This window comes from Danio aesculapii, chromosome 4, assembly GCF_903798145.1.
Source record: "Danio aesculapii chromosome 4, fDanAes4.1, whole genome shotgun sequence".
NCBI lineage: Eukaryota > Metazoa > Chordata > Actinopteri > Cypriniformes > Danionidae > Danio > Danio aesculapii.
In genome coordinates this window covers 2,681,511-2,702,698 of record NC_079438.1, presented here as the reverse complement: position 1 = coordinate 2,702,698, position 21,188 = coordinate 2,681,511, and the positions used below count along the sequence as shown (strand labels likewise).

The 21,188-nt window shown below is 39.7% G+C and overlaps 1 protein-coding gene across 2 annotated transcripts in view; it reads right to left on the bottom strand.

Moving 5' to 3' along the window:
* The window catches only part of LOC130222759 (zinc finger protein OZF-like), a 52,726-nt gene that overhangs the window by 18,027 nt on the left and 13,511 nt on the right, over nt 1-21,188 (bottom strand). For both annotated transcript variants that reach the window (XM_056455295.1, XM_056455294.1), the window contains exons 3-4: nt 15,445-15,498; nt 4,640-5,656 (exon numbers count right to left, since the gene is read on the bottom strand). In XM_056455295.1, the coding sequence (XP_056311270.1) occupies nt 4,640-5,656; nt 15,445-15,498 (1,071 nt within the window). The remainder of the gene's footprint in view (nt 1-4,639; nt 5,657-15,444; nt 15,499-21,188) is intronic.

Below are 21,188 nucleotides of genomic sequence, written 5' to 3'. Positions count from 1 at the left end.
GAGGCTTTCGTTTTCATGTGTTTTAAGGCGCGATCTATATTATTTCTTGTCATTGCGCAATTTGAACGTCTTTTTGATCCAGTCTATCTTATTTGTCATTGTGCGGCTTTTTCCGATCTCTGATAACACGCCGTAAGTGGGCTTGTTTAAGTTCAGCTTACTATGGAAACGGCAAACATGGACGAGAGACAGAGGGAGTCAGCGATAAACAGGACTGATGTCATATTTATACCCGTTTTGGTGGATCGGACCACAGGTAAAACGAGATTCCTGTTCAAATCTGGCATTTAAATTCGGTTAAAAGTCTTTTGTCCGCTTCCGACTATCATGTACTGTACTTCTCTGATCGTTCATTCTAATCGTGTTATTTTTTAATCAATGTTTGTTCAGTAACTACTAAAGCAATTAAATACTTTGTGTTGAGATTTCCTTTCTTTACAATAAGTTCATATTTTCTAGTGCAGAATTCGTACCATTTTAACAGCATTAGATGACTTTACGACAGCTCATCAGGAAAGCAAACAGAGTATTGAAAACCGTGGGTGTGTAATCTTTTGTAAAATGTTATTTGAATAATTTCTGCAAACTTTCTGTGTAGTGGAGTATACATAAACAGCATTTATATAAAATATCTTACTAAATACTGCACAAAAAATAACATGCATTTGTATGATCTCTCGTATTTTGTTCAAATTATTGACATTAACTAATTCTTTAAGGGGTGTGTAAACTTTTGAGCACAACTGACGAGTGCAGTGTAGTTACCACCGTGAAACTAAAACAAGTAATAATGAATACTTTTTACTTAAGTACATATTTCAGGCCGTACTTCTTTACTTTTACTTAAGTACAAAAGTGTAGTCAGTACTTCAACAGTCATTTTAAACACGAGTGTCTGTACTTACATTTACATTTAGTCATTTAGCAGACGCTTTTATCCAAAGCGACTTACAAATGAGGACAAGGAAGCAATTTACACAACTATAAGAGCAGCAGTGAACAAGTGCTATAGACAAGTTTCAGGTGTGTAAAGTGTAAGAAGCAAAGCATTAGTAATGTAATGTTTTTTTTTTTTGAGAGAGAGAGAGTACAGTTAGTGGTATAGCCAGAGAGGCAGTTAAGATTAGGAAGGAAAGTGGAGACTAAATAGTTGAGTTTTAGTCGTATCTTGAAGACAGCAAGTGACTGCTGTTCTGATGTAGTTAGGGAGTTCATTCCACTAACTGGGCAGATTGAATGCGAGAGTTCAGGAAAGTGATCTCTTCCCTCTTAGGGATACAACAACGAGGCGACGTTCATTCACAGAACGCAAGTTTCTGGAGGGCACATATATCTGCAGAAGTGAGAGCAGATACGAAGGAGCAAAGCCAGAGGTCGCTTTGTAAGCAAACATCAGAGCTTTGAATTTGATGCGAGCAGCAACTGGCAGCCAGTGCAAACGGGTGAGTAGCGGAGTGACATGTGCTCTTTTGGGTTCATCAAAGACCACTCGTGCTGCTGCGCTCTGAAGCAGCCGAAGAGGTTTGATAGAGTTAGCTGGAAGCCCGGCTAGTAGAGAGTTGCAATAATCCAGTTTGGAGAGAACAAGAGCTTGAACAATGAGTTGAGCTGTATGTTCAGATATGAAGGGTCGGACCTTTCTGATGTTACTTCTGGGGATCAGAGACTTATTACGTGTCATATGCCTTAAAACGCTGACAGCGGACAGAATAAAACCTACAAAATCAAGACACATTGAGATCCAGCTTGATCAACATCGTTGGCAGCAAGCCTGTTTTGTAAAATCCACTACAGCAACAATGAAACCGCGCTTACAAAATTGTGTTGCACAGTACAAGAATTCTCTCACTTTTATAGAAGAAGCTTCCTGTTTGATGAGGCAAGTCTCACAAAATTACAATTGTACTCCAGTGTCAAATGACACCATATCAAAGTGTGTGTTTATGTGCATGAGCAGACATAAACACATGTATATGTATGCACAACGAAACATTCAAATGAGATCATGACCAGAATCCCCTCTGACTCTTCCATCTTCCCCTGTTGTGAAATTCAGACATGGTCCTATGTTTTCACTTTCTACACGACTACCCAAAATTGTTATTCGCATTTGTTCTTTTACCAAGGAACTTTGAGAATCTGGGAAAGGTGGAAGCCAGGTTTCCTGATCCATCAGACCCAGATGAACACCTTGATGTTATTTGTATTTAGCTCAATGCACAGGGCTCAAGTTAGCCCTTGGGAAAGCTACAGAAACGTCTAGAAATTTTCCTGTGTGGTCATTGATTGCCTGACATTGGAATAATTTGCGGTTCAAATAACAAAGAGCATCAGCTGCTGGAAGCTTCAGACGAACATGGCATCAGTCAATCCTGCCTACCACCCAGAAAGCCTGGCAAATCCATTGCTTTATGCAGGTGGGTCAGCACAGAAGGAAGAGCAATGATCTTTCTCATTATGCAAAGGATTCTCTTGCTGATGTTGTGGATGGCTTTGTGTAAATTAGAGCAAGGGAGGGCAAAAGCCCTGGTGACGGCACAGTCCACCACCACCATCACTTACAGCATTTCACTTTGACCGCAAAAATACCCTACAAAGACTATTATGTCGCCTCCTGAGGATTACTGTATCCCTAACAAGTTAATTGAACTTTTTTTATGTGAAACCTTTAAACGTCATTTACCTTCAACTTGGAAACAGTAAAAAACATTAATGTTCCATTTTGAATGACACTAAATTCATATACTCTGCTGTAGAGACTCATCAGTGTCTTAGGGCCTACTTACACTATGCTATCCGAACCGTGCCCAGGCCCATTTCCCAGATCGTTGGAGTGTGAGTGCTCTGAATCGGGCTCAGGCACGGTTCACTTGGCTAGCCCTGGCCCGGTTGGAAGAGGTGTACCTGAGCGCGGTTCACTTGGGCTTTGGCGCGGTACACTTGTGTGTGAGTAAGCCTAAGCCCTAAGCCCGAAACTGAAAGCGAGACGTGACTTTTAAGGGACGGTTTGATATGGATTTATTAATCATTCTTACAGTTCAATGAACGCAATCGGTCATCGTTAATTAACGACGCAAACCTCTCACTGCATGACAGCTGGGCATCTTCAACAAACCTCCTAATTCCTGCAGCACGAGGACTTTATGGTTGTTTATGAGCGTCAAAAGTGGCTGATCTGTTCTGCGAAATATTTGACTGCGTGTCACTGCATATTAAACAACAAAAGCAATGTAAATGAAGAAATCTCCACTGTGCTGAGCGAAAGCGCTTGCTGAACAGCACATCATCATTGACGTAAGCGTGCCCAGGCCTGAATGTAATGTAAGTGCGGGCCGTCGGAGGAGACGGGAGGAGGGACAGCTTTGGCCTGGTTCAAGGTACTCCGTACATAGTGTGAGTAGGCCCTTAGTGTATAGTGTGCTATATAGGACCCAGCGTATATATATAGTACAGGGTTAAGAAAACTTGTGTCAGGATTTTCACAAATACATTTTAGGAAAAAAACTGTTGCAAGAATATGATCTATTAGATCTCTATAACTAATTGGAAAGTGACCTCCGGCCATGACCCAGCTGTAACAGAGAACACTGAACAATGGAGATGAAGGATCCATGTGCAGTTTATTTTAAGCTTAGTCAAACAGGCTTAGGTCAGAACAGAAACAAACGGGAGCATGAGGGTAGCCCAAAGACGTTATAAACAGGTGTATGGTCAAAATAGGCGGCAGAAAAACAAAAAAAAACAAATGGTAAATCTGGCAAAGATCAAAAGACAAGGCAGGGAAATACGCATTGAATTGCTTTACGAGGAAAACAAGACTCCGCAATGTGTGTGTGAGGGGTGAATTTAAAATCCAGCTAATCAGTCTGTGATGAGCGGTGTAGATGGGAGAGTGTGTGAGTGTTTTCCAGCTCAGAGAGTACAAGCCTCAGTGCTGGGTTGTAGCTGGAAGGTCATCCACTGTGTAAAAGAAATGTCCAGAAACTGGGGGTTAGTCCCACTGTGGCAACCCTGATGAAGCAAGGAATAAGCTGAAGGAAAGTGAGTGAACAATACGTTACCTCAGATTGCCAAGTAGGTTTTAATATGATGTTTTTCAAGGGTTCACCCTTAGCTGATTATTGATAGTAAAGCGTATTTGACATGCTGTCCTGGGAGAGAGCCCTGAGCTCAAAAGATCCTCGAACCCAGGGCTCCCTCCCAATAGAAGGGTGAGAGTGGAGTTTGAGCTCGGGTAGATCTTGAGAACTACCCTGCTTATAAATGGCAAATTATGGATTGCTATGGAAATGCTGACCAGAGCTCCACTATAGTCCAAATTTGGTTTGGTCAATTCACCTATGTCGCATGTCTTTGAACTGTGGGAGGAAACAAGGGAACCCGAGAGGAAATCCACACAGGCACAGGGAGATCATGTAAACTTAGCACTTTTTGCCCTCCGCTCTTCCCTTCGCGATCAATCTCCCCTTGTAAGGTCTTTGCAAGGCCCTGAGGGTAATCATCACTTGAGTGTCATATTCTGGGAGCAAAAATTAACCATGCAAAGGTCCTAGCAGATAGATACAGCTGTAAAATGCCACCTGCCATTTGCCATGCAGTTCTAAAATGGAACCAGTCCTCGATGCAGAACTCTACTCACCAAATATAAACGGCTTCTCTCCAGCGTGAGTCCTCATGTGGGAATTAAGGTTGCCTTTCTGTGTAAAACTCCTTCCACATTGAGAGCAAATGTAAGGTCTCTCTCCAGTGTGAACTCTCATGTGGATTTCAAGGCATTTCTTTTGACTGAAACTCTTTCCACACTGTTGGCAGAGGAAAGATTTCTCTTCTGCGTGAGTCTTCATGTGAGAATCAAGGTTGCCTTTCTGTGTAAAACTCTTCCCGCATTGAGAGCAAGTGTAGGGTTTTTCTCCAGTGTGAACTCTCATATGGAGTTTAAGGGTACCTTTTTGAGCAAAACTCTTTCCACATTGCTGGCAAAGGAAAGGCTTTATTGCCTGTATGTCTTTATTGTGAACTTTCATGTGTGTTTCAAGTCTTTGTTTATGAATGAATCTCATTCCACACTGAGGGCAGACACACGGCTTCTCTCCTGTGTGAAGTTTGATGTGATTTTTATAGATTTTAATTTGCCTGAATGTCTTTCCACACTGTTGGCAGGCATAAGGCTTCTCCTTGGTGTGAACGTTCATGTGGGCTTTAAGGTAATGGGTTTGACTGAAACTCATGTCACACTGATCACATGAGAAAGGCTTCTCTCCAGTGTGAATTCTCATGTGAATTGCAAGATTTTGCTTTTGTTTGAAACTCTTTCCACACTCGGGACACGGGTAAGGCCTCTCATTGGTATGAGTAATCATGTGGGATACAAGCTTCGATTTGTCAATGAATCTCTTTCCACACCGATCACATGAGAAAGGCTTCTCTCCAGTGTGAACTCTAATGTGAACTCTAAGCTTGTATTTTTGAGTAAAACTTTTTCCACATTGACTGCAGGTAAAGTTACCATTAGATTTGGTTTCCTGAGCTCTTTCACAAGGTGAAGTCTTTTTTGTTATGGTAGATTTATCAGTCATCAAGTCTTGGTTTTTCTCAAACTGATCTTTCTCTTCCATTTCATTCAGTTCTTGAGTCTCTTCTTTCAGCACCATCAGCTCTAAAGAGAAATAAAAAACAGGTTAACTCAGATTTAAAGCATAAAGGAACATGTGAAAAACGAACACCATGTAAGATCTTGTAAGTACTAAGATGCTGAAAGAGATGAGCCCAATAACTGGTTACAACTATTGGACAGACCAGCACAGTTCTTCCCTGCATTAGTTATAACATTATCAGAGTGAACTGAGGTAGCAGATTGAAGCACATGTGATGTGATGCGCAGTTTCCCTCACGCAGAAGCCATCTACCATGTGTGGATCATGCACGAACTTGGTTTTGTTTGTCATGGAATAGAGTGGAGGAACTAGGACATCAATTTCTTTGGAAGCCTGGAAGCAAGTTAGCATTTTACCAATGCTGGTTTCATCATTCCAAAGTCAATGGATTATATGAGTGGGATTTCAGTTAAAGTGCTTAAATAAAGTTTGTGGTTAACACAAACTCAAAAGATACTTTCACGTTTTACTGTACAACAGGGGTCACCAAACCTGTTCCTGGGACAGTGGTGGTGTCCTGCAGAGTTTAGCGCCATCCCTAATCAAACACACCTGAGAAAGCTAATCAAGGACTTAAGCTGCGGTCACACTAGAGTTTGAGCTTGCTAAAATCTGTAGTGCTATGCTACAAAAAGGGGCGGGATTATACAAGATGATTAGAAATTTTAAAAAGCGAGCGATTGATCCATATTTTAAACTTCTGTCCAGAGAGGTCATGTTTTGATCTTCGATTGGTCTCACGCAGCCAAGTAAAGCGATTTCTCAGGTCAGAGTTCACCAAGCGAACTGTGAAACTTGCGTTTCCCGTCTGACGCATTTGCGTGCGTATGAATGGTCTATAGGGAGAAAAGCGCAGCGTGACCCCAGCTTTATGGCGTGTTCATACCAGATGCAGATAAAGCATCAAGCGCAAGTGTTTTACATGTTAAATCAATGCAAAGATGCAAATAGATATCCTGCAGTGCAATTTGGGCGAATGAGGCGATGCGAATTGAGCGGTTTGCACTTGAATCGCTTAAGTTGGAAAATCTGAACTTTAAGGTCCGTGCACACCGGGACGCTTTTTGCTCGCATTTTCTTTCGACGTTTAACGCCTTGTGACTAAATAAAGGGCGCCAATGTGATCGTTCACACCAACGCGAAAAATGGCAGGTGTAAAAGCCGCATCAAAACCTTTTCCACCAATCAGATTGGCACTTTTGTTCAAGTAAACAGCTCAAGCTCAAAACTGTCAATGCGAGCGCACACTGAAGAAGATGCCCAGAGGCGATATGAACGTGGAGCTGCTTATTGCACTGGTGAACAATAATCATTTCTTCATTGCTAGAGCTGGGGCTGCTACTTGAACAATCCATGCGTGTTCGACTCGCCAGTAACTTTAACAACAAGCATGTCATCTTTCTGCATTCTTCTTCTGTGTAACGAGCGGATGTCAGAAGCTTAAAGTTGTGTAGCGCCATCTAGCGTCAAGGAGTGAGTTTGTATACTCTTCTGCTCAAGGCCAGTGAAAATCACTTGGGTTTGAATCTGAAAAGACATCTCGAAAAACGCTGACGATAAACGCAAAAACGAAAAGCGTCCCGGTGTGTACGAGCCTTTAGAGGACATTCATGTTGCATTAAGGAGCTTTCTCTTGTAGGGGTGTGATTACGACGTAGCACCAGTTGTTGGTGTCCTAGGGGGAAATCCTCCTGCCAACACCAGACAACAGCTCATCAAACTGGGCTTGTCTCAATCTGAAGCACTGCTGAAAGCTTCAATCACCTAGGAATAGTTTCTGGAGGAGTTGATGAACTCAGAGCTGGGTGCACCTCTGAAAGGATCTAGTGGACTCAGACAAGGCGCCGAATGAATCTACAGTTTATCAGCTTTCCTAAAGCACAAAGCACAGCTACTCTCTCAGCAAAATTCATGTTAGCCATTTTAGCAACAAAGAGTCACAAGGCAGACTGAAGCCCTGCCCATGAATCTGCATCTATTGTGAAGAGAATGTGATGGGTTAGGGTTAGGAATGAAGCGAGTAAACTCAAAAGCTTTTAAAGCTTGCGTTGTGTTGTTAGGTTTTTGGATTTGTCCGTTTTCAAGTATTTTCAAAACTAGTTTGTAGCATTTTCTAATTGCGGATTCACATTGTGGGTGGGTCTCAAGCAGCACTCTACTCTTCTTCAGTAGTCAGGGCACTGATCAGGTCGTCAGCCATTTTAAGTGCTCTCTCAATTGCAAAATTCTTTCAGTACACTGAAACTTTTGTGCACTGAAAAGTCCCAGAATGCACCACAAAAATCAGGATGCGGAATATGTGCCCTTAACAGAAGAAGCGTAAAATATGATTCACATGACCCAAATCGTCAAACATAATTACAAACAAAGTGACGTTTTCAGAGATGGGAAGTAACGATGTACAAATACTTCATTACTGTACTTAAGTAGATTTTTCAGATATCAGTGCTTAACTCCACTATTTGTTTTTCTGACAACTGTTTACTTTTACTACTTACATTTTTACACAATTATCTGTACTTTCTACTCCTTACATCTTTAAATTAGGCTCGTTACTTTCGTTTTAATATGTTTTGTGGTGCGATCTATAATATTTCTTGTAACTGCCCAATTCGAGCGCCTGTTTGATTCACTCGATTTTTTTTTGTCATTGCGCGCCTGTGTGCTGCACTGCGCGACTTTTCAACCTCTGATCGCGCAGCGCAAGTAGGCTTGTTTATTGAGCTTTCCATAGGAACGGCAAGAATGGCGAACTTGGATGAGACGGAAGTAATCAGCGATGTAAATATGATGCATGTCTTGACTGATGTCATGTTTACACCGGGTAATAAGATGCGTTTTGGTCGATGGGATCACAGGTAAACAAGAGAGTCCTTCCAGTTCAAATCGTCCACTTTTGATCATGGTGTACTGCACTTTCAATCTAATATCGCGTAAAAAAAAAAACTTTAACAATCATGTGGTTCGTAGGCTACTAAAGCAATGAAATGCTTTATGAATAAGTTATGCATCGAGATGATTTCCTTTGCTTTCAACGAGTTCATATTTCCTAGTGCAGAATTTAAACTGTTTCATAGTTGTAGCGTTAATTACACTGTAGTCAGGGTACGAATTATACATTGACTATTGGGGGGGGGGGTCAGCTATTTTCACTAGCTTGTGTAATAAATATGCATGCTTCACTGAACCAAGTTCATAAATTTATTTATTTCAATTAGCCTACATCTCATTGGATAATTAAAGTTATTTAAGTTTTCGGTGTTTTGAGCCATAATGAGCTGATTCTGTCCTATACTCTAACCTCTTATTTCAATAGACACAGGGCTCTTACCCCTTTACCTGAAGGACTTGAAGCACTTTCCAGTAGCATTTTAAACTGTTCCAGCACTTTACAGCTTTGGTAAATGACACAATTGAATGCACATACTTCTCATCAAATTATATAAGACGCTAATTATTATAATATTCTATAGTAGCTATAGCATAGCACAGCATATAGTATAGTATTCCAAGCTAAATATTTTAATAGTATGTTTGTCCAAAGCCCATTATTTACACTGAAATGACGTCTCTCTTAAATGTCATCAAATTACACCTTAGACATTTAACCCTAAATTTATATTTATTTAATTTTCACATTTTTCCAAATGCTGAATATCCAAGCATAATGTTATTTTTATTATTATTAGAGGCTACAATAAATTGAAAACAAAATTTCCAATGGGTAGAACCAAATCTCTATCTTTGTCACTGAATTGTTCATTCAGATTTATTCAAAACGGCTCATTTAAAAACGAATTGACTCATTAGGACTCAAATATTTCTTGTTAACCTCATTTGTTAAGCGCTTCTTCAACGGTAATGCATTTAAATCTTTTGATTTAAATAGTAACAACATAAGAGGTGTAGGCATGTGCCGGTATCACATTTTCATGCTGCGATTAATTGATTGAGCTTTTATCACGGTATACGGTATTATCACGATATTGTAATTTTACTAGAGAAACAGGTAAAAAAACACAAAAAACTTCAGTTTCGTCAACTTAGTAACTTTAATAACTTTTTAATTAACTAAAAGTACTTCAAACATTTAAATACAAATAAATATAAATAAAACAATACACAATATAAAAGTAAACTTGAGCAATTATATCAAAGTGAATGTGCAAAGAGAAACCGTCTTCGATCAGCAATCGTGGAATGAACTGCCAACTATTCCAGCATGTTTTATGCAGCCACAACCCAATATTGGAAATCACCCATACACACTCATACACTACAGTCAATTTAGCTTATTCAATACACTATTCACTCAGCCTATATTCAATAATAAACATAACAAAAACTGCCTGCTAATGCATGGGTAAATCTTCAAAGGGAACAGTGTTACATTTTAACCTTTCACCTCATCCTGCTTGCTGTTTCACTATCTAAACAATGAAAACATAATATAAGTCAAATTTGTTTCATTTTGATATTTGATTTACACTGTCTCTTTTGCAGAATATGAGTTTTAATAACCAATAATGGCCATTATAACAGTATAACGTACATTAAATTTAAACGATAAAGGTAAGCAATCAGTCAATGTGCAGAATCAGTGTATGTGGTTACATAAATTAATATATTAGCTTATCTTTGCACTCAGCCAAAACAGTTAACTGAGAACAAGTGATTCAAAAGACATAAGAATTGTTAGATAGAGACAACAAGATGAATTCAATATCACGTTTAACAACTATAGTGAGATGAGATCATCCAGCAGATGAACTGTCTGACATGCACTGACACCTGGGGTTTATGCTTACCCGCTGAACTAGTGGCTGCAGCTCTGGGCAGAGAGTGTGTGGTCACGTGATTTGCATTTTTAGCCGTGTACTAGAATGAACAGAGAACTTTTCAGAATCGCTAAATGAAACGCCGGTGTATTTCCCGCGATTTCTCTGCGCCTCCCTTGCGTTTCTTCTCTCTGACTCTCGACTATTTTGACAAATACACACAGACGACGCACGCTCACATGGAGTCCAAAATAGGAATTTGTGATTGGGCCAGCCCAATGTCAATACCGAAAAGAGCCAATGGGCTGCAGAGTGTCATGGGCCGGCCCGGTCTGTCTGTCCGGGAAAAAAAGCATCTACTTTCAGAGAGTCACAGATCACAGCAGCGTCAATCAATAAGGTAGAAAAAAACGATAGGCTGCTAAGCCTTTTATGGGCCGATCAAATCATAAGACGATGATCAGCCCGGCCCAAAAAGTATGTCGGCCCACCGGGAAAGTGCCCGGTCTGCCAGATGGCAAGTCCGCCCCTGCATGTGAGGATTATAGTGCGGTGGCAGCGGCGGCGCGCACACAGGGCTTCTACATGTGGGGATTGTTTACATCAGAGTGCGCATCAGTTCTGCGCAGCATATACGCAGTGTTTCTTCAAGCGGTTGATGGAAAATAAGCTAAGGCGCGTTCTAAGAATATAAATTCGGATCTATTATTTTTCACGGTATTTTGAAGTGCCCGCGATAACAATATCGTCCATATTCATTACCGTGATTTATCGCATTACCGAATACCGGCACAAGCCTAAAGAGGTGTAAATAAAGTCTATATTGTTGTCGATAATGTACAGGGAAAGCCACTTTAGTTTTACATTAGGCTAGTTTAGGCTACTGTATATGTAGTATGGCAGCTGTTGTTCTTAACAGCTGTACAGTTTTGTGTCTAAGTAATGACACACAGGGCAACTTTGAGCAGTGTTATTGGACAATATTGTAGAGTGATGTTGGTTGGCTAATTTGCAGCTGAAAATCGGCAACAAAACGTTCACCCAAAAATTAGAAATACAAGTTATTTTGTATAAATGTACTTTTTACTTATGTACATATTTTAGGCTGTACTTCTTTACTTTTACTTCGTTTTAAACACAAGTATCTGTACTTCTACTTGAGTAAATGATGTGTGTACTTTTGCCTTCGCTGGATGTTTTTTCTCAAAACAATGTTATTTATATATCATAACCGTACATAGCTAGATAGGTTACTAATAAATCTAGCAAACTTGAGCAAACATACTTTTAAAAACTTCATCAATTTATATATGAGCATTATTAGCTCTGCTGTTGTTAATAAACTCGTTTTGGTGTACAATGAAGACGTTTTTATGGCACACTCAGTGTGTCCCAATGTGTAGCGAATCAAGCTTATCGGCACACGACCTACTAATGAACGACCTAGAGTGCTGATTGAGAAAGAGCACTGAGATCAGGGGTACTCAGTCCTGTTCCTGGAGATCTACTTTCCTGCATAGTTCAGCAGCAACACTGATCAAATGCTCTTTTAAAGGCTCCTTCAGATCCTATTTATGCCGCGGTCACACTGCAATTTTCGCCCCATAGACTTCCATTCATTCACATGCGAACGCGACAGACCAGAAACGCAAGCTCGTGCGACAAGTTTCACATGTTGCTGCGTTGGAAAGTTCAAGCTTGGTGAACTCTGACCTGCGAATTCGCATCACGTGGCTGCATGAAACCAATCGAAGATCAAACCATGACCTCTCTGGACAGAAAAGTAAAATATGGACCAATCGCTTGTTTTTTTAAATCTCAAATCATTTCGTTTAATCCCGCCCCTTCTTGCAACACTGTACGACAGAATTCCACACGCTCAAACTCTGGTGTGACCGCGGGTTTAGTTGTGTTTGATCAGAGTTGGAGCTGAACTCTGCAGGAAGCTAGCGCTCCACAAACAGGGTTGAGCACCCCTGGTGTGGATAATACCTCCATCGCCATTAGAGACTGATGTCATGGCGTTTTCACTTTCTGATCATTTACTTTAATTATGAATAATTTATTAATTATATTATGAAAAGATGCCCATTTATATTATTATTTATTTTAAGCGTTTGAAGATACGGCTTACTAAGGTGCAGTCATCTTGTGTGCTCTAAGTAAAGCTTAGTTCACACTACAGGATTTTAAGCCTGATTTGGAAGTTCGCCGGCAGATCGGGCTGTGATCGGGAAGAAATCTGCAGGTGCTCTGCGCTCGCCAGTCTTTATGCGTGAACTACTGAACAACGCATCAAAGAGGCTCGCTGAAGCGGAAATCCAGTATCTAGCATGCTGAATATTCCAGAGCAGTCGGCCGACTCGACCCCAGGTGCAGTCAGATGTAGTGACGAGCTGCAGCCAATGAGAGAGCATTATCAGCATAAGCTGAATGGGCGTGTGCTCAGGAGATCAACAGAAACGTCTGTGATTGGCCAGAATGTGAATCGATGCACTCGCTTCATTCTGCGTCAACACCGACACGAGAGTAGGCTATAGTAACTGGGGAACTAGAATTCTGTAACAATTAGAAATACCATACTGCTCTTTCAGACCGTTCTCATATAAAACATAATATTGTCATGTGATATTTACATTCAAAGCTTCAATTGAGATATTAAAATTGAGCTCTGAATGTCTGTCATCATATTTGATGATGCCATTATCTATTTTGGTAATACAGCCTATAAATATGCAGTTAAGAGACTAGAACATGCAAAGGTCTTGGCCTCGCTTTCATTTTCACTTTCAAACAGGAGCATTTCCCTGCACTGAATATGCTGTCTTGAGAGATATATCTGAAGTAAATTCATGTTTTTGCTATCAGAGAGTTATGTTTATGTTAGCAGGAAGTTGCTAGGCAAATAAATGCACGCCTATTTAAAGTCACAGTGAAAAGTAGCAGACATGCATGCAGCCATGTTGACCAATATGGTAATTAAAGGTAGAAATGCTCAGTTCTTTACTGTTGTGTAATTTAAAAAATAACAATGTTAGAAAGAAATACACAGATATTTAGGAAACGTCAGGGTGTTAAAGATGTTAGTTTTATTTCAAAGAGTTATTAAATTACATAAGTTAAAAACTCTTTGTGCATCAATCCACTCGAACCTTGCAGATGAGCGATTGATCCGCTGATGCATCAGCTGATTGACAATGTTTTTAAATGCTCCCTTGAAAGCTTGACACGCTGTCAGTGATGTCATCAGCACACAAGCAGTGTTCAGCTTTTTCTGACGACTCCTCCCTCAACATTTCATTGGCTGTGGTTTGGTAGCTGGACTGAGCTGTTGGGGAACTAGTTGTTGTCAGATCTTATAGTGTGTGACCTCCCTCTTGTGGATCATTTGCGTAGTGTCGCGTAGTGTGAACACCACAGCGATTAATAGATATAAAATCAAGTCATGTAGTGTGAACACCACAGCGATCTGCCGATGTTTAAAATCCTGTAGTGTGAACTAGGCTTAACACAAATGTGTGCTAAAGTAAACCCTTGTTTAGATTGTGCACATGTATAATTACATGCAGTCTATCCACATTCAGTACATGCGCAAGGCCTCTTTCTGTCGTGAACTCATGTGGATGTCAAGTTTTGATTTTTGATTCTCTAGAACAATGGTCTCAAACTCAACTGACCCCTTCGCAAAGCCACACCCCAAAACTGCCACCCACCAATCGTAGCTTAGCAACTGTAGCTACGCTCATACTAATAACAATCATATTTTCATCTGCTTCAAGCTATGAATATTTGAAATTACATATCAACAGAACAAAACCGAGATGTGATCACAATTTGAGCACTTCCGATCAATATACCTCACCCGCAGCTGTTTTTCAGTCATTTATAAGCCTCATGTCCATGTCAGATCTACAATTTACTTATGTTTTCATCTGTCTTTTGGAGATTTAGTCACTAGTAACGACGTTTTAGCGGGTTAGTGTCTGCAATATTCGCTGGTAGGGAGAATCTATTAGCTATTTTTACTTTAATTTGCATTTCAATTTATTTATTTATTCAGCTTAACTGTAAATTAGAATAGAAACTGTATAAAGAGCACAAAAACATACTGACAGTTATAGGTACTGTACATTATTATGGGTCAATGATGCTAATATTCGGCACAAATCCATCAATTTCCCCTTTCTGGCTGCTCTTTCTATGAATGAATTATGTTGAAGCACTGTCCATGCTTGTTTCCTCGTGGGTTAGTAGCGCTATATTTCACTGCACAATAATTAATCCATCAGGCTTTTTTGGCTAAAAATGAGAAGTCACGGTTTAACTTGTTATTATTAGATTGTTTTTAAATGTCATCTCTCCTGCTGTGCATGAACTAAGCTGTTGATGGTCAGCTATGAGGTTGCTAGGCTAACCTAGCTTCAATTTTGATTGAATTATTTTCTAATCGGTTGCCTATTATGTTGTGAATATACCCCTGTAATGCATACTGAAGTCCTTTTCTGTCTGGCTTTACCGGATATCTCACCTGTTTGTCAAAAATGGCTAATTATATCCCTGGGAATGTCTGACACTGACGTATACATATTGTAATAGACGTGCCAGGCCGGAAAGCTTGACAGGCGTAGCAACAGTAACTAAGGAGGGCGGGGCTTAGCGAAGGGTCAATACCTGGAAGGCCGCAGCTCTGCATAGTTTAGCTCCAACCAGCTCCAACTCACACCTGCTTAATAGTCTCTAGTAGTCTTGAACGCATTGATTAGTTGGATCAGCTGTGTTTGATTAGGGTAGGAGCAAAACTGTGCAGAGCTGCGGTCCTCCAGGAACTGAGTTTGAGACCCATACTCTACAGTGTTTCAATTCTAAAGCTATGCTTTTGAGTAAAACTCCTTTCACACTGACTACAGGTGAAGTTACCATCAGATTTGGTTTTCTGAGCTCTTTAAGAAGCGATGTCCTTTCTGTCTTAGATGTTTCATCAGTCTTTAAATCTTGGTGTTTCTCAAACTGACCTTTCTCTTCTGTTTCATTCAGTTCTTCAGTCTCTTCTTTCAGCACCATCAGCTCTACAGAGAAAAATAAGACGAGCTAAACTCAATTTACAGGCAAAGAAAGCAACATGTAATAGACAACATGAAAGAATTTAGGTATTAAATCCAAAAACATGAATGAACGTATAAGCCAGGGGTGTCAAACTTAATTCCTGGAGGGCCGCAGCCCTACATAGGTTAGTTGCAACCCTGCTTGCTTGCGACCGTTAAGTGATCGGCGTGACCCACGGCGCATGCAACGCACGTAGCTGTGCATTCATACTTCTGCGCTGTTTCTGTTGCTCTGCAATAACACTTCCGAAACGCTAGCTGGCAGTAAGTATTTATGTTCCTCTGTGCTGAGTTTCTTTGCTGGTGTTTTGTTTTTTCTGAACGCTTCCTTAATGTACAAGTGGTTCAAACTCGCTCATTTTGAGGCGGGAACTGGCGTACGTGCAACAACTTTAACCGTGAGGTAAACACAAAACAAAACTTTCCATCCGGAGCTCCTTCACGGGACTCCACACTTGTAAACTATCACTCTATCTGGCTCGCGCGGCTCTCAGTCTTGGCCACACTCGTCAGAGCTACCAAGCGGACCAATCACAGAGCTTGCGCTATGCGGTACACGTCGTTGCGAATTGTAGTTACATTTTTTGAGAGGTGTACGTCAGCGACGCCGACGGCCACGGGCTATGCGTCCACGCGTAGGCTGCGCCATAGCATATGTGTGCACTTGACAGAGAAGTATAAATCAGCCCAGGGGCGTAAGCTCTACTGGGGCACAGCACCTCCTCCAAAATAAATATATAAATATAAATATATATATTATATATTAGGGGTGTAACGATTTATCGTGGTACGATTTATTGCGATGCAAAAATGTCACAATATGCATCGTGGCGTTATGACGATTTTATTACGATATGACGTCCGTTTTCTCTTATTAGTGAGCTGCTGTCACATGAGTTCAAATTGCTTGAACTAGCAGCAGTAACGTTGCCAGGTCAAGATAAGTGGAGTTAAAACACAGGATGGCCCATCCTCTCAAAGTCGGACGTCTGGCAACATTTCGGTTTTACAGACATTGCTTTAGACCCGTCCGCTTTTTGATACGCATACTGGTCAAACACAACCGAAGTCTTCACATTGTTTTACATACTTTGCTCAGCGACATGTATACCTCCTAATGGTGTTGAGAGAGTCACATATTGTGTTTACAAGGTACAATTCACCCAAAAATGTAATTTTTGTCTTCATGTAATTATGTATTCACGGCCGCAAAATAACACATGATGTGCGCTCACTGCGCTTCTGACCATGAGCTGTTACTACAGAGAGGGCGCGCGCGCGTCTGCTTTAGTGAACAGAACCTCCATATGCTGTGAATAACAGGTAATAAAGTTGTAAATAACATTCAGTTTGTGGCACAGAGTGATTGTTAGGGAGCCGCACGCGAAGAATGAACAGCACTTAGCAGTTAAAATGAAACCGAAAGCGTGCACGTCATTTAAATGATCATATCGCATTTTAGAGTTATGATTACGACAAGCATTTAATGTTTTTTCCCATAGCGAACACAGAGTGTTGTGCATGAGAATAAATGTTTAACAGTGTCACTATAACTATTCTATATAATATTGAATATAATGCAATAGGGAGTCTGATAATGACAAATGTCTGATTATACAAGTGAATTAATGGTCTAATAATATTGTTAATGACAGATTGCAAGCATGTCTCAAACAGAATAATACAACTTCAGAATTATGAATAGTTGTATTCTGATGTCATCACTTTACTGTGCATTAATGACCAGGACAAATTTAAAGTCTGTTTAAGTCCATTGTTCAAAGTATATTCAAAATTTTGCATTTTAACCAACAGTAGACCTACACACAATATTATTGTTGTTTTACCATATGTCTGAGAAATAACCATAATAATAGCCTACTCATATTTACCTTTATTTTACATCTACAGAATCGTGAGAAAATCCTAATCTTTAAGTAAAATAAATAAATAAATAAATAAATAAATAAATAAATAAATAAATCACTCTACTACACGATGGAACATATAACTCTTTTGAGTACAGAGGCATGCTAAAATGCACGTCAACATGATACACTTGATAGCACCAACATCAGGGACGCCGAAGAAATTATAAACCTTCTTAAAAGGGCCACTGAAAAGGGCCACGACTGTTCTGTCTGATAAAAAGGCGGCCACCCTGTCACTCATCGTGCCCATCATGAAGACAGCCATCCATAAAAACCTCTCAGACAGATCCACAGAATTTGAGGATTATCTTACAGAACTGCGGACTATCTGTAAAAGTAAATATTTAGATTTTTTTGCCAAAAAAATGTAAGTGACCAAGCAAAGCCTTAAGCTCTTACAGTTAAATTCACTTGAATAGAATGCTATTTTTTTTTCATTTTTGCACCTTTACTTAAATTTTCTTTTAATTTTGTTATTTTCTTAAAGAACGACAATAAGGAACAAAAGAAATACATTGAAAATTCTTTACTTGGTTTTTTTTTTTTTTAAATAAATCTTTTATTTGCATTTAAATTTTTATTTTTAATTTTTATTCCAAATATCGTGATACATATCGAATCGTGAACACTATACCGTGATACACATTGTATCGTGAGCTGAGTGTAACGTTACACCCCTATTATATATATATAAATATATATAATTATAAATAAATAGCAGTACTATTGTTGTTATCCAATTATTATTCTAAATACATAACAGAAATTAATCTTAAATGTAACTGGACAACAATCTAAAGACACAACTGGAGTGATGCCAAGACAATTTAAGAAATCTTTTGCATGAATATTAATTATATAAGAATGAAATTCTATAGACAATTCAAAAGAATACAAAAAGAAGATGTTTTATAGAATTATCTGTTGTCTCAAGGCAGAGAATTAGGTTTATTAAGTCTAACCCTGACTTCATTCCTCCTTTATGCTTCATACCAAAAACTATCAGGAGCCATGCAGTATAAACAAGATCACCATCATATTATTTAAACTTTGTTTTGTCGACTTGCAAAACTCACTGCGTGCCTGTTTTACAATGCATGAGCAGCGCGGCTATTTTTTCGGCGTGCATGTTTACAACCAGACCGGGAGCAGATCGGTGTGCGTGATGCGCGCAGGGTTTTTTTTCTGCGCACATGCTCAGTTTGTTCTTTGATTAAGCTGCATTGCTTTCATCAGAGTTGGTTTGGTTGCACATAGAGAATAACGTCTTTATTCTGGGATTACCACTCTTAATAAATACACTTGCATTTAAGTAAGTCGTATATCAAAGCATTTACTTGGGCACTGGCGATTTATACTGGGGCACGTGCCCCAGTAAATGTGGTCTAGCAACGCCCCTGAATCAGCCTTTGCCTGTAGGTTTGTGTGATGTCACACTTAGGCTTGTGCCGGTATTCGGTAATGCGATAAATCACGGTAATGAATATGCACGATATTGTTATCGCGGGCACTTCAAAATACCGTGAAAAATAATAGATCCGAATTTATATTCTTAGAACGCGCCTTAGCTTATTTTCCATCAACCGCTTGAAGAAACACTGCGTATATGCTGCGCAGAACTGATGCGCACTCTGATGTAAACAATCCCCGCATGTAGAAGCCCTGTGTGCGCAGTGCGCGCCGCCGCTGCCACCGCACTATAATCCTCACACGCAGGCCATCTGGCAGACTGGGCACTTTCCCGGTGGGCCGACGTACTTTTTGGGCCGGGCTGATCATCGTCTTATGATCTGATCGGCCCATAAAAGGCTTAGCAGCCTATCGTTTTTTTCTGCCTTATTGATTGACGCTGCTGTGATCTGTGACTCTCTGAAAGTAGATGCTTTTTTTCCCGGACAGACAGACCGGGCCGGCCCATGTGACACCCTGCAGCCCATTGGCTGTTTTCGGTATTGACATTGGGCTGGCCCAATCACAAACTCCTATTTTGGACTCCGTGTGAGCGTGCGTCGTCTGTGTGTATTTGTCAAAATAGTCGAGAGTCAGAGAGAAGAAACGCAAGGGAGGCGCAGAGAAATCGCGGGAAATACACCGGCGTTTCATTTAGCGATTCTGAAAAGTTCTCTGTTCATTCTAGTACACGGCTAAAAACGCAAATCACGTAACCACACACACTCTGCCCAGAGCTGCAGCCACTAGTTCAGCGGGTGAGCATAAACCCCAGGTCAGAGTATAGTGCATGTCAGACAGTTCATCTGCTGGGTGATCTCATCTCACTAAAGTTGTTAAACGTTATATTGAATTCATCTTGTTGTCTCTATCTAACAATTCTTATGTCTTTTGAATCACTTGTTCTCAGTTAACTGTTTTGGCTGAGTGCAAAGATAAGCTAATATATTAATTTATGTAACCACATACACTGATTCTGCACATTGACTGATTGCTAACCTTTATCGTTTAAATTTAATGTACGTTATACTGTTATAATGGCCATTATTGGTTATTAAAACTGATATTCTGCAAAAGAGACAGGGTAAAGTTCATTCTTTTCAATGGAAATGAAAGGAGACAGTTATATTTAAGCCTTGTTTTGTTATAAATATGCAGTGTGAAGATGATGCTCATAAAAATATGCAGCTACACGAGGCTGTTTGGTGTCTGTTAATCATAATATCAAAATGAAACAAATTTGACTTATATTATGTTTTCATTGTTTAAATAGTGAAACAGCAAGCAGGATGAGGTGAAAGGTTAAACTGTTCCCTTTGAAGATTTACCCATGCATTAGCAGGCAGTTTTTGTTATGTTTATTATTGAATATAGGCTGAGTCAATAGTGTATTGAATAAGCTAAATTGGCTGTAGTGTATGAGTGTGTGTGAATGAGTGTGTATGGGTGGTTTCCAATATTGGGTTGTGGCTGGAAAGGCATCTGCTGCATAAAACATGCTGGAATAGTTGGCAGTTCATTCCACTGTGGCAACCCCTGATAAATAAGGGACTTATGCGAAGAAAAATAAATGAATGAATAGTGTATTTTTTTTAGAACTCAACAAATATCTTTATGGACAGCATACAGAAATTAAATTGAGATTAAAGTTTGTATTTATTTATTTATTTCATATATATGGCTTTTGTGTTTTATAGAATATGAGTTGATAAAAATATTGGACATGCATAGATAGATAGCATTTTGATTGAATTTAGTGGGCCGCTCTGGCCCAAAATGCCAGGGCCGATTTTTTGCCCCAGTCCAGCCCTGCTCACACGAAGAAGAAGCATGGCGGAAGGAGGAACGCTGCCGACAATTTATCCCCCTTCAAAAAGGTTAAAGTCAGAAGTTTGGAAATATTTTGGGTTCCAAAAAAAATGCAGAGGGATTACGAAGACGGTTTCCCTTTTGCACATTCACTTTGATATAATTGCTCAAGTTTACTTTTATATTGTGTATTGTTTTATTTATATTTATTTGTATTTAAATGTTTGAAGTACTTTTAGTTAATTAAAAAGTTATTAAAGTTTTGTTATTTAAGTTTTTTGTGTTTTTTACCTGTTTCTCTAGTAAAATTACAATATCGTGATAATACCGTATACCGTGATAAAAGCTCAATCAATTAATCGCAGCATGAAAATGTGATACCGGCACATGCCTAGTCACACTAGTTGTTTGTTTCTTTCCTACTCTTTTCTATGGACTTCAATGGTTACAGGGTTTCAGCATTTT